We start from the raw sequence: 12,487 nt of genomic DNA on the forward strand, positions 1-12,487 counted from the left end.
GTTGATGTAGAAGGTCAGTAGAGGTTGATCATCGGAAATTAGCTGAGGATATTAATGAACGAATGGACACCATATGTGCTAAGCATTGTGAAATAAAGGGACAAATTACACCGTATCGGTGCCTCACGTCTTCTTAAAATGCCTATGCACAAGCCCACACAAGCTCTCCCACAAGACCTGGTCCCTTCCCTTGACCCACTCCACTACCACCTCCCTTGCCAAGTCGACAATCCTGATTCTAAACGCCAGCTTAACTTGCTTCCTTCCGCCCTCTTCTTCGGTCCCTTGCATCTCATCAACACCACTCCCTTCCCTCACTCTTTTTTCGTACATGCGTCTGTAAGATCGACTCCACACGTTTTGCGCCGCCTCACCGATGCCAATACACGTGGAGGAGTCCCAGTTCCAGCTAACAAGATCAAGTGAAGCCATTTGAGCGGTGATGGCGTCTTTGGCTTGCTGGGGATCGATAGAGGGAGGTAAGGTGATGGGATAGCTTGTTGGGAAAGGAAGATATTCGTTTGCCATCTTTTCTATGCGGGCATGACTCTGTGGAAGGTTTAGCATCAGCTTTTTTGGTAGGTTTTGCAATAGAATGAATGGTAGAAGAAAGATGTAATAGTTGTATAGTAAAGGTTGGGGAGAGACATACATTTCTCGGTCGCAAATCCCCAAAACTCCATGCTACAATCCATCGCTTCGTACTGCTTGCTCCCGCCTCAATCACGCCCACGGCCCAGTTAGTAATTCCATGCTGTTTTAACAGGCGGATGATAGCTTTTGCACTGTCCATTTTACCAAATAAACTGCTATACCATTGGACCTTTTCTCGAAGCACCAAACTCTCGTTGACAATAGCAGTCACAAAACGAACATCGCCACCGGGGGATACCATTTCGTTTTCAGACCCGGTACAGATGGCGTTGGGTTTGCTGCTCTTGCCCTCACCTGCGAGACTGGATCGCATTTCAGAAGGGCTTGCGAAAAAGGGTGGGTTGCATATTGTAAAGTCAAGATGGGTGACTCCAAGGGCAACCAGTGGGATTAGAGGGGTGAGAGCAGTGGTTTGAAGGAGCTTTGTGCGTGTCATTAAGTTGTTGAGAGCAAGATTGCGGGCGGCTGAGTCAAAACTCTTTTTATCAATGTCGGTAGCGCACATGGACCAATTTGGGCGCGATCGCAGACATAGCATGGTGTATATGGCAGATGCGCCAGTTCCTATATCTAGTCCCTGTACGTGGCGGTTGGGGTCATATTTGTTTGAGTAGTCTGAAGTTGTAGAGTCGACCAGGCCTTGTATCCAGGCGACATAGTTCCAGCGATTCGGTATTGGTGGGCAGAGGCGGTCATTCGGAACGTCAAGCTCAAGGCCAAAGTCTGATTTCAGAATTGCTTTGGATAAGGCTTGAACAGTGTGTGGATCTTGAAAGTCGAGCTTGCCTGAGGCGCGCTGCCATATCTGCTTAAAGTCATTGTCGGTTTTGGCAAGCGCTTTGAAGTCGACCGTATCATACGGGGGCCGTTGCTCGAGGAGCATTGGTACTGGGGATAGGTAAATGTGCCAGTGAGTGCAGTAATGGAGTCGAGCATGTGAGACATGCGAAGAGCAAAGTTGGGTGTGCGGTGCACGGACCAATCCGGCCTGATTGGTGGTGACTTTGGTGATGGAGTAATTTGGGGGAAAATAATCCTTAGTACCAGACACTCTACAATTGATATACAAGAATATGAGAATAGCGTTGCCGCAACCCGTATGTGCACCTACCACTGTCTACCAAACGCCGTGCCGAATACCATCATATCAGAAAAGGTCCATCGTAGGCTCCGTCTGGCTCTTGTAGGCGGACTGCTTCGAGCGAGGGAACAGTGCCTGGTTTGTAGAAGCCCAACAGCATCTCCATATCCTCTTCGGTCATAGCGCAGAGGTCGTCAAGTGAGTATTGCTCGCAGACTTTGGACATCCTGTAACGGGACTGGGTAAGCAAAAAGACGGACTGGGGGTCAGGCAGGTCAAGTCACGTACCACTGCATGCGCTTAGGGCCTTCTTCTATAGCAGGCGCAACCTTTCTGAGCTTCTTTCGCAGCATGCCGACTCTCTGGACGGCATTGCCAATGTTGTGAGGGAGGCCGGCGGCGATCTGTCTCCTAACAATGTTTGCGAGCTTGGGCCCGTTGCCATTGGTGCTGACCATGATTTGCAGAGGCCCGTCGCGGTGGACGCTGCCAAAGTAAAAGTCACATTCAGGAGGGACGTCTGCAATGTTTGCAGCTATGCGCCTCTCCTTGCACAGCTTGTAGATCTGCGACGAGGCTTCTGGGTCATCCACGGCAGTCAAGACCATGTCAACACCGTCGAGATCCGAGGGCTCGAACTTGCGGTCGACATAATCGACTTGGCCCTGGTCGATGCGATAGGCGACCTCGTCGTTGAGGCCTTCGCGGGGGGAGACGACGGTGATTTTGGCGTCGGCGTTTAGAACGTTGACGATGCGCCCAGCAGCAACCTTGACTTTGTGTCAATCGTCAATACATAGATTGGCAGGTCGTCAATACATGACAGCACTCACCTCGCCGCCGCCGACGACCAATACGCGTTTGTTGCGGATCTGCCAGGCCAGGATCAGCGAGCCACCGCCCTGGATCTCGGGGTAAGGGCCTTTCATGATGCGGTGCGGTTGCGGTGTTGCGGAGACGACGGGGCGCAACGCGGAGATGGGATGGATGACGGCGGAGCAGGCATGCATTACTCCTACTAGCGCGCAGTGGCCATACACTCCACTTCATCACTCCACTCCACTCCACTCCCACTCCGCCTTCAACGCCACATGCCCCCCGACGGCGCCTCTCCTCAACACTCGCCATCATGGCCTCGCGCAGGTCCTTGGGCGGCGGCCGCGTGCTGGGGAGCGGGAGAAACCTGTCGCCCGCCGCCGCCACGACTATCACGGCCACTCCCAACCTACTCCTCTCGCCTTCTGAGAGCTCCGTATCGCTGAGCTCCCAGACGTCCAACAGCCCTGCCACCACGGCTGAGCCCAGAGATGACATTGGCAGCAGAGTGCTCGCCGCCGCCAGCACGCCCTCGCCCCAAGCCAGTGCCTCGACCAGGCTCATCTGCCCCATCTGCAGCGACGAAATGGTACATCCCCCAGCGCCGACCCACCAAACGCCCAGCTAACCGTCCAGGTCACGCTGCTGCAGCTTAACAGGTACTCGACGTATGCCGCCTCTCTATCCGATCAGCCCTGACGATGAATTACTAGACACCTCGACGACACACACCAGAACCTAGTTGTCGAGGAGCAGGACGAGGTCAAGAATTGGTTCGAGGCGCAAATGCACAAGGCCAAGAAGTTCCAGCCCCTCGCTGTCCTCAACCAGAAACTCAAAGGCCTCGATGTCTTCGAGTCCAACGACGCCCCCCAGACCCCCCACCACGCCTCCCACTCGGCCTCCAGCTCCACCGCCCATGCCGCTGCCTACGAGCCCGCCCCCGTCCGCCGAGACCCAGATGAGGACGTTACCCGCGCGCACTGGCAGAGACCCGCATACCGCGATGTCTGCGCAGATCCCCTCTGCGCCCGCCCCATTACAGCCTCGCCAATGACCCTCGGCGGAGGTCAGCCCGCCGTCAACTGCAGGCAATGTGGTAGATTGTTCTGCGAAGAGCACACTATGTATCAGATGAAATTGTCGCGCCAGGCCAAACATGACCCCGTGCGAGGCATCTGGTGCCGTGTCTGCGAGACATGCTACAAGTCAAGAGCTGGATACAATGACCACCGCGGCCTGGAGCGCAATCATTTCGACGAGTTCGCAAAGATCAGACAAAAACACGTAGACAGGGAGCGCATGGAGGTCAGCCGTCTAGAGAAGCGCCTAACCAAACTTACACAGCTCCTCGCAAACCCGCCGCCGTTAGACGACACTCCCGCCTCAGGCAGCTGGTTCGCGCTGCCCAGCGCCAAGAATCAGCGCAAGGCTCTCGAGCAGTCCATCATTACCTGGGAAGAAGACGCAAAAGTCTCAAACTGCCCCTTTTGCCAGCAGGAGTTTTCGACATATACATTTAGACGATCGCACTGTCGCATGTGCGGTCGCGTCGTCTGTAGCGATCCCAAGACTGCGTGTTCAACACAGGTTGGCTTGAATGTTGCCTCGTCTGGTGTTCAAAATATAGAAAAAGAGGGAGGGCAGGTGAGCATTGACGTGCGCATGTGCAAGGACTGCCAACACACTTTGTTTGCTAGAAGCGACTTTGAGCGAGAACTCGCCAACAAGCCCAAGGACCAGCGCGCATACGAAAACCTTGCCCAGTTCGAAAGGGGAATTCGGCTGCTTCTCCCTCGTTTCCATAAGCTTCTGCAAGCGCTACAGGATCCAGACAAGTCACCTACACCCCAGCAACTGACCGATGCTACAAAGGTCCGCAAAAGGCTTATGGACGGATTTGCTCAGTTTGATGTTGCCGCTAAACGGATACGCGACCTGCCGACCGACTCCCCCACGCAGCAAAAACTACAAAGGGCCGTATATCAACAAGCCTACAGCTTCCTGAGCCTGCACATGCTACCCTTAAGGTCACTTCCCAAGATTCTCAAACACGCCGCTCCTCAAGGACGTCCAAACGGAGGCAGCGCCTTGGCCTCGATCAAGTACAACGACCGCTCTACCGGTAGTGTCGTTAGTAGCAGCGAAGTATCAGCCATGGAGTCAGAGGAGAAAGAGCTCAGAGAACGATTGATTGTGCTTGAAGAACAGAAGTTCATGGTATCAGAGATGGTCTCTGACGCCACCAAACATCGTAGATTTGACGAAGTGTCAAGTCTGGTGCAGAACTTGGACGATTTGAACAGGGAGATTGACCAAATCAACGGACAACTGGGTCAGCTTGATTTTGCTGGCGCTTACCAAGCAGGTATAGCCAACGCACAACCAGGATGAGGACATTTGGACATGCTCAGTTTCAAAACTTTTTTGTTTACGACCAAGAGACTTGGTGTCGAAGAACCAAAGATCCATCGTCATCGACGAGCCAGAGCTCAGACCATGTTCTTGAGCAAGTAACCTTCGTCAGGTCGTATTGACCCACCACCACACTTGGGCCAGCTCCCCACCAGGTGTTTCAGATCGATTTTGTGACGTGATCCGCCGCCAGGGTGCTGGTTCTGTGGGGAGTCGCTTGTGGGGAGTCGCTCACAGGGATACAATCTCCATCAGGAGGAAAGGAAAAAAGAATCGAGAACCACTCGGTTGGCGAAAAAGAGACCGGGAAACTGCATCATTGTAAACTAATCTTTTTTGCGCACAGCATAGCGTGGCTTGGTTACAATAATAAATACACGAGTGCCGAGGTATTCAAAATCTTCAGTTTGTACCTCGTTGCTTTTCCACTTTGGCTATTTTTTTATCTTTCACCACGTACGCTTCAGCTCATACAAAGGTTCATAGCCAAAGATAAAGATTTCCTTCTGTCATTAGTAAGCGGGTGATAGGTTATTATAGTACATGCTAACCAGGCTTTTCCTTTTCGGCGTACTTGTGCTGACGCCGATAGCTCGTAAACGGCGCCGGAGAGGGGGCAGGTCTTTTGCTGTATACATGTGTTACCTCAGAAAAGTGCTGTTGTCAGTGTTGATTGATCTGGTTGTCAGATCCTGAGGTCCTAGTTGCTTATGCCCTTATCTCAGTCCCAGTGGACAAAGAACGGGCATTCTAGGCGAGTATGAAGTTGCCTTTTTTTTCATCCAAAATAGACGCCGACTGGATTGATTTTAAAATCAAGTGAACGCCTCAGCTAATAGAATAGAGGTCGAGATTCTCTGCATTACACTAGGCGCTTTGCTTTTTGTGTGACCAAGTTCTCAATGTTTACAAGGAATTTGTTGCTTGCGTGCTTTGACTGAACAAGGTCAATTTTTTTTACTTAGCGTCCTGTTCTTGTAGCTTCAAGTTTGCTTTGGACTGAAAATTCCTGCCGCCCAGTAATTTTGGGTAGTAAGGGTAGGCTCACATGTCTTCTTGATTGGGATACCGTTCAGAAATGTGTAGACTGTGCAAGGCCTGAGTTCACAACATTATCCAAGCTTATCCGGGGTCCGGCACCATATTCTCATGCATGCATTCAAGATTTCTAAATGGTGGCGAGGAACTGGTTTGTCTACAATGGCTTAGTAAAAGAAATATGAAACGTTTGCTCAAATGGCTGACGCAAGACACGATGAAGATGTTTAGAACACCCACGATTTGCACAGTTGATTGCGGGTTTAGGGTAAGCAAGACAATTAAATATACTTGTAGAGCATATAATTTGTGTCAATTGCGTGCCCAACACGATTGTTCAGGGAGTCGCTATGAACGAAGAACTTGTGGGATGTAAGGGAATCAAATGACGCATTCTCTTTCATATTAACTTTTTTCCCTCGCTGAATCGGAGTGGTCCGGCTTGTTGATTACTGTCTTACTACTCTGAACTTTATCATCAGCTGATGTATGCAGGGATGACTGCGCTCTATTATTAGGCGAGTGCCGAATAAGATCTCTGAAAGTCCAAGAAGGCTCCTCTACATTGCTATTATTTTTTTTCACCATGATGTTCAAAAATGACATCTTTCAAAGTAAACCAAGGTGAATGAAGTTCGAAAGAAAGCAGAGATGTTTGCAATTTGCTGAGAAGATCTGGAGTACAAGCCAACCATACCAAACCATTTTCCTTATATACAATCCTTCCCCCACCACCTCCTCCCCCCTCTAACTTGACCCATCTTCACCCATAAAATCCACCTGCCCCTCGCCTTCTCATTTACAGCTTGGGGGAAACACATCGAGATACTTGGCTCTCACTGTAATAGGCTTGAGACCCTGCTTTTCAGGATCAGGCTTGACGTCAAAATGAAAAATCTTGTCCGACAAGGATTTCGAAATGGAACAAAAGCCAGAGTTTGAATCCCATCCACCACCGAACTTGCCGCAGAGACCGGACTGCACATTTTTCCAGTCTTTGCCGTATCCTCCGGGGAGGCGTGCGAGTTCCTGGAGTCGGTAGGTATAGGTACACGTTTGGTGAGCTTGTGGGGCGGCAGCTACGCTGCTGATGCAAGCTGCGGCTGCGAGGAGTCCGGTGAGGAAATGCACTGGTGATGTGGTTAGTGGCTAGATCGAGAAGGAGAGAATAGCTTGGTCTTACTTGTTCAATCCTTGTGTCGAAATGTATAGTGGTGGTGACTTGGAGATCTCAAGAGGTACTGGAGCGAAGCAGTGCTGGAGTGTGAAGAATATGGCAGAGGAATGGGGTGGTTTAAATATCCGTCCAAAGGTAGGTGATGGCAAGGCTGAACAGTCGCAAGAGGCCACTCGCCTCAGATGTAAGGTTCGATCGTGGAGGTGGGTTGCTGATCTTACAATACACCGAGATCTGATCTATATACAGGGACATCGTTACTTCTTCTTCTTCTTCTTCTTCCTCCTCCCACGTCACATCTTTCGGCATTTACACCAACCCACCCCTCTCTCTTAAGGTACTCTAGAAGCACATGGGGCAAGTAGGTGCGGTGTTCATAGTTCACATCACAGCTTTCAAAGCAGTTTCAGAATCCAAGGTCTTTGGAGTTTTCTTTGGGGCTACATCATATGGTTGTTTTCGCGCGTGGAAATCAAGGTCACAAGCGACGTTCTCGTGGGCGGATTTGTTCGGAAAGGTACACTCAGCTTTTAGTAGTACAGTAAGAGATCGAAGGTCGTAATGCAATACGGCATGATGGTCTTTTGGCTAGTATGTGGTTATGACTAGATAAAACTCTTCGTCATAGCACGCAAAAGCTCTTTTCTTGGTTGCGACGCTTTTTTTTATACATCAACAGGATTCATCAACTTTGTTCAGCCTCTCGTGGTTGAACCGCCATAATCTAGGAAAGAATCCTGTTCTCTAACTTGAGCCATCAAAACATCAGCTCTAATATCCGGAGTAAGTGCCGCTGACTCAGGCACGGAACTGCGGGAAGTATACTCCATCACTGTGGCTTGCAGTGTAAGCCCCGGGAACGAATATAGGATAGCCACGGGCTACCTGCGGGAAGATGGTATGGCATCTTGACTTTGGCTAGGAAGTTCAATAGAACTAGAGTTTTCTACCCAGAGAAGCAAGTACGGTAGACTCAACTACATAGCAGCATCTCTATTAAGGAAGTATGAGTTTTAACATATCATGCACTGGCAATAAGATAGTATGCCGATCGCGCAACATTATGGTCTTACGTCAATCTCGATAAGCTTCAGTAGATTGGATAGTAGAAGCACAGTCTGTAAGCATGTAGTTTTCCGTAGCCAATAGCGTAACATTAGGAACTGGCAAGCATTCTAATAAAGTTTTCTTGTTCATGACTTCCACAAAGTAAAGAATTGTACCAAAGATAGCAACTCTTGATTTGACTGATCATGTGAAAAGGTGGCGTATCCGATGAAATCGGCCGATTCTACTACTATGACGACTCGAATCCAAAGTTCTTTCCATACCAAGACCCATACCCATCATCATCCATCGTCATTCTTCCCCAATCAAGCAATTTCCGCCCTCTCGCCGCCCTGGGTATCGAACACAGTGCCAACTTTATTTTTGCTTTTGCTCAAGAATCTAGGCCCTTGGATGTTGCCAAGTTTTTTCCCTGTTTCCTTTTTTTCGTTTGAGTTACACGCGAATGTACATAAGCGAGTAATAAAGCGGGTAATTCGGGTACTAAAAATTGCATTTTCGCGGGGAGTAGCGTCATGACAGAAGGAAGTGGCTAGTGGCTTGGTGGTCATGATGACGACAGTGGTAATGGAGTGGAATTAACATCGTAACGCTTCAATCGTCCGAATAGTCGATTCTTACTACCTTGTGTTGGTACGAATGCGAAATCATCTGCCATCTTTGTTTTGGTTTCTTGGACATGATCAAATATAAAAAAAATCCAAAATCGTTCAATGTCGCGCTTCGAGTAACATTATCAAATATGCAGATGAAGCTCTTGAAAACCAAAGAAACATTGTCTGAATAAAACACCAAAAACTGAAAATACCATCCTAAGGCTGACGCTGAGATTCTTTGATTAGTAGAGCATCATGCTGTTTACGCAATTGCGGATATGCGTAACTAACCTGTACACTCTATGTATAAATTTAGAAAATCTGACCAGAATATTGGGGTTGCGATATGCGAAAGTGTGCGCATTGTTTACTACGCTACTTGGCTGTGGCAATGCACAATGCCTTTGTTTGTTTCGAGGTTCAGTCTTATTTTTATCATCGAGACGATGGTTGTGGTGGTACGTAGCCTCAGGCAGGTTGGCTTGGCTCCCCGCAATCATCCCCATATACGGGCGTATACATGGCACGCATTCTCCACAGTTAGGCTTGTCACTTGCTGTAAATATAACAGATTCGCCGAATAATAAACCGATCAGATATGTTAATTTATGCGACTTTACCAAGAGTTCTTTCAGGGCATGAAACCGATGATTTCTAAGCCCGTTCTAGCTTGTATCTTTGGGCGGGGCGGAGCAGCGTTGGCGTGGGCCCAGCGAAACTGAGCGTGACATCACCGACATCTCTCCACAATTTTGAATACATCTTATTTGTTCTTTCTCTATACGATATTTTGAGACGAGAGGAAAATACCATGCACTTTTGTCTCCGTGTACAAACTGCAAGGGCGCACCAATGGTTTTGGTTGACACGCCAGTCAGCATTTGCTACGAGCTAAACCACCAACCAACACACATCATTACTGAGTGCGCTCAATTGCGAATTTACTTGACACGATTGCTTTCGCAGTGCCACACATACAAGGCTGCTATTAAACCTGAACATAGAGTCTACTAATTTGTTTCAAGATACGCGATGGGATCTCACTTATAGGTGGCATTGTCGAAGCAAGCTTCTTCATTTGGACATTCATGCGGCGACCCACTCCAAGACCGCCCAGATCGCACACCTCCCGCTCAGCCAACACAGCGGCACACCTTTCAAGATAAGCTCGACGGGAGACTGCCGAATTTTAGGGAGGCGCTGAGGCGAGCAGACGACACTGATACTTTGCACCAACTATGAAGCACGGCCTGAGGCCGTCAGCACTTGGTGGGATACAAACGGGCCTATTGATAGTGTCTGACCAAGTCGCGTTGCGTTTTGATGGCGATTTCACACAAGAGATATACCACACCATGCTCGCAAAAGTGGCGAATGTACAGATGCACAAGTAGTTGGATGTCAGGCGTAAAATCCTAAATGTGGTGTAGCATGCACAGACACGAATCCTGCAGCTCTTTGCATGAAGGGCGGAGATATGGTCTTTTTGGCAAAGGCAGCAAATACAACAAGGCAAGGCCCTAATTATCCCGTGACGAGCGGGCCGCCCTTTTGTTTCTCACCAATACTCATGCGACGTTGATGGCGTTTCAAGGAGTGCAGGACCGAAAAACAAACGCAAAAGACCAATGGGATGACCCTGGTGCCTCGTTTGCCAGGAACATTACGACTGACTCTCTCACGGGTACAGGGGCGGTTTGGTGCTTAGTAGCCAGCAAGTAAGGCCTAGCCTTGCCACAAGGAGACGGCGTAGTTTCAGAAGATGCTGCGACAGCTTCGCCCTTCCTATACGCCGCTTTGCAGCGCGTCTGTTGCCATCTTCTGCAACCACAAGGCCGCGGCTGGACAAGAGCCGCGATATCAAGACAAATATCATACAGCAAGAGACGTGTGAAACTACGGATATTTGTATTGCCTTGAAGCAGATGTGCGGCGGCCAAAGACGTAAACTCTAATCGCGGATATTCCAGCCTCCGCGCCCCCCTGGCGTTGAACCGTGGCGTAGAGAAACCATGCAACAACCCCCTGGGTGAGATGGAATTGCGCGGCGGACGCGGTAGGTGCTTGATCGGCATAAACACATATGCCCCCCCTTGGTTGCTTTATTGTTCAAACAACGTTCTCCAACAACGGCTTGATTTTCATTCTTCCAACGGCCGATTAAGCCCCGGATTCAATTGTATATATCCACACGATCTTTCCTTCCAGGCAACATACACAGACACACACACACACACACACACACACACACACGCACATACACTTGCAACAATAAACCACTAAACTTTCTTTATTACTACTGCTACTACTACTTCCATCGCCATGTCTTCCTACCCTTCCAGCGGTCTTCCCAGCTCTCCACGAGCCAACCGTCAGATGGAACTCTTGTCTCCACTCGACACATCATTTCCTGCGTCAGTGTCGCAAACATCGTCGCCATACTCGAGCACATCGGAGAAGCAAACACCAAAGAGGGTCGACATCTTCGCCGATGCTACCATTCCTCTAAGTCCAATCTCTACCACCAGCTCGATGAGCAAAGAGAACCCCTACGCGGGCCTCGAGCCGCGAAAGCGCAGCGGTCTCGCGCGACTTTTCTCCTGCCTTGGCCGCGAAGAGCGCGCCAGGCGACGTATGAACCGGAGTCTGGAGTTTGAAAAGGTTGGCGACAAGTGCCATTGGACCGAGTACTAGACAAAGAAGAAGGCGAACCGACACCCCAACGGTTCTTTTCATGGTCAACCCGGCCGTATTTTTGAAACAACAACGACACGGCGGAATCGCAATTCACCGAGCTACACCACACAAAACGAACTGTGGCAGCCAGGATGCGCATCCTAATCCAAGCGACAGTCGCGCTAAAGGCCAAGCAACACGTCGGATTGCGAGTTTCCATTCTCGCCCATACTCACCCAACACGTACTGTGCAGCTGAGCTGTACAACTTGATACCGTCACTGCGGCATTTTTCCTTTGTTCATACCTGTAGAAACCTTTGACCCTCAGACCGGAGTTTGCCTGTTCCGGGGTTTCGTTAGTTTGAGCTTCTTTTTTTGTATATCTGCTTAACACGCATTGACGTGTCTTTGTCCAGCGTTGGTGTTGGAAGGGAAAAAACCCTTTTTGATTTGTACATATACCTTTTTGAAGCATGGGATGGGAGCTAGGTTTGTCGCAACAACCACTTTGTGGTGGTAGTGCGACAGGAGCGGCAAGAGATGGAGGATTTAGAGAAAATGGATAAGACTTGTCCCGTCTACTATGATTCACTTGTTTCTGATGCTGTTGTTGGCCGTGCGTGTGAGGTGTTGTACTGCATGAATAGTCGTCCGATTCAAAGATACAGAAACGTGCAGTATATCGCGTGACGCCTCTATGGGCGTTCCTTTGAAGCATCTTGTGGTTCGGGGGATTGTAGGTTACGTGCAGGCCTGACGCGAACAGAGGGGAACGTGACCGTGCACAGCCCTATGTCGAGGGGACGTTCTTTTTTTTCGTATAACGTGTATCACCAGTGTGCGCCCCACCCCAGTGTGCGCCCCACAAAATCCTAGTACCTCACCTTCGTAATAGTATTACGCAACACTACCACTATTTTTATTATTAAGTAGAATAAGATATTATTTAATAGACTCGTCGCTAT

At 49.5% G+C, this 12,487-nt stretch overlaps 6 protein-coding genes across 6 annotated transcripts; 2 read left to right on the forward strand and 4 right to left on the reverse strand.

Moving 5' to 3' along the window:
* Positions 1-123: 123 nt before the first annotated feature.
* Positions 124-1,537, reverse strand: COCMIDRAFT_30632 (uncharacterized protein; the record flags this gene model as incomplete). Its single annotated transcript, XM_007694861.1, has 2 exons — positions 124-549; positions 653-1,537. 2 exons carry the CDS (start codon positions 1,535-1,537, stop codon positions 124-126), a joined length of 1,311 nt encoding a protein of 436 aa, XP_007693051.1.
* A 259-nt stretch (positions 1,538-1,796) lies between these two features.
* Positions 1,797-2,664, reverse strand: COCMIDRAFT_108836 (uncharacterized protein; the record flags this gene model as incomplete). The annotated part of the gene is made up of 3 exons (XM_007694862.1): positions 1,797-1,962; positions 2,024-2,510; positions 2,565-2,664. The coding sequence occupies 3 exons, from the start codon at positions 2,662-2,664 to the stop codon at positions 1,797-1,799; spliced, it is 753 nt and encodes a 250-aa protein (XP_007693052.1).
* Positions 2,665-2,864: 200 nt separating this feature from the next.
* COCMIDRAFT_9698 (uncharacterized protein) lies at positions 2,865-4,945 on the forward strand (the record flags this gene model as incomplete). The annotated part of the gene is made up of 3 exons (XM_007694863.1): positions 2,865-3,140; positions 3,188-3,210; positions 3,265-4,945. The coding sequence occupies 3 exons, from the start codon at positions 2,865-2,867 to the stop codon at positions 4,943-4,945; spliced, it is 1,980 nt and encodes a 659-aa protein (XP_007693053.1).
* Positions 4,946-6,409: 1,464 nt separating this feature from the next.
* Positions 6,410-6,592, reverse strand: COCMIDRAFT_108850 (uncharacterized protein; the record flags this gene model as incomplete). Its single annotated transcript, XM_007694864.1, has 1 exon — positions 6,410-6,592. The coding sequence occupies one exon, from the start codon at positions 6,590-6,592 to the stop codon at positions 6,410-6,412; it is 183 nt and encodes a 60-aa protein (XP_007693054.1).
* A 207-nt stretch (positions 6,593-6,799) lies between these two features.
* Positions 6,800-7,490, reverse strand: COCMIDRAFT_30635 (uncharacterized protein; the record flags this gene model as incomplete). The annotated part of the gene is made up of 2 exons (XM_007694865.1): positions 6,800-7,134; positions 7,403-7,490. The coding sequence occupies 2 exons, from the start codon at positions 7,488-7,490 to the stop codon at positions 6,800-6,802; spliced, it is 423 nt and encodes a 140-aa protein (XP_007693055.1).
* A 3,698-nt stretch (positions 7,491-11,188) lies between these two features.
* On the forward strand, positions 11,189-11,539 carry COCMIDRAFT_57509 (uncharacterized protein; the record flags this gene model as incomplete). Its single annotated transcript, XM_007694866.2, has 1 exon — positions 11,189-11,539. A coding segment is annotated over one exon (351 nt), but the record flags the coding sequence as incomplete, so codon positions are not given.
* Between the last annotated feature and the right edge of the window lie 948 nt (positions 11,540-12,487).

This window comes from Bipolaris oryzae (genome assembly GCF_000523455.1).
Source record: "Bipolaris oryzae ATCC 44560 unplaced genomic scaffold scaffold_248, whole genome shotgun sequence".
Lineage (NCBI taxonomy): Eukaryota > Fungi > Ascomycota > Dothideomycetes > Pleosporales > Pleosporaceae > Bipolaris > Bipolaris oryzae.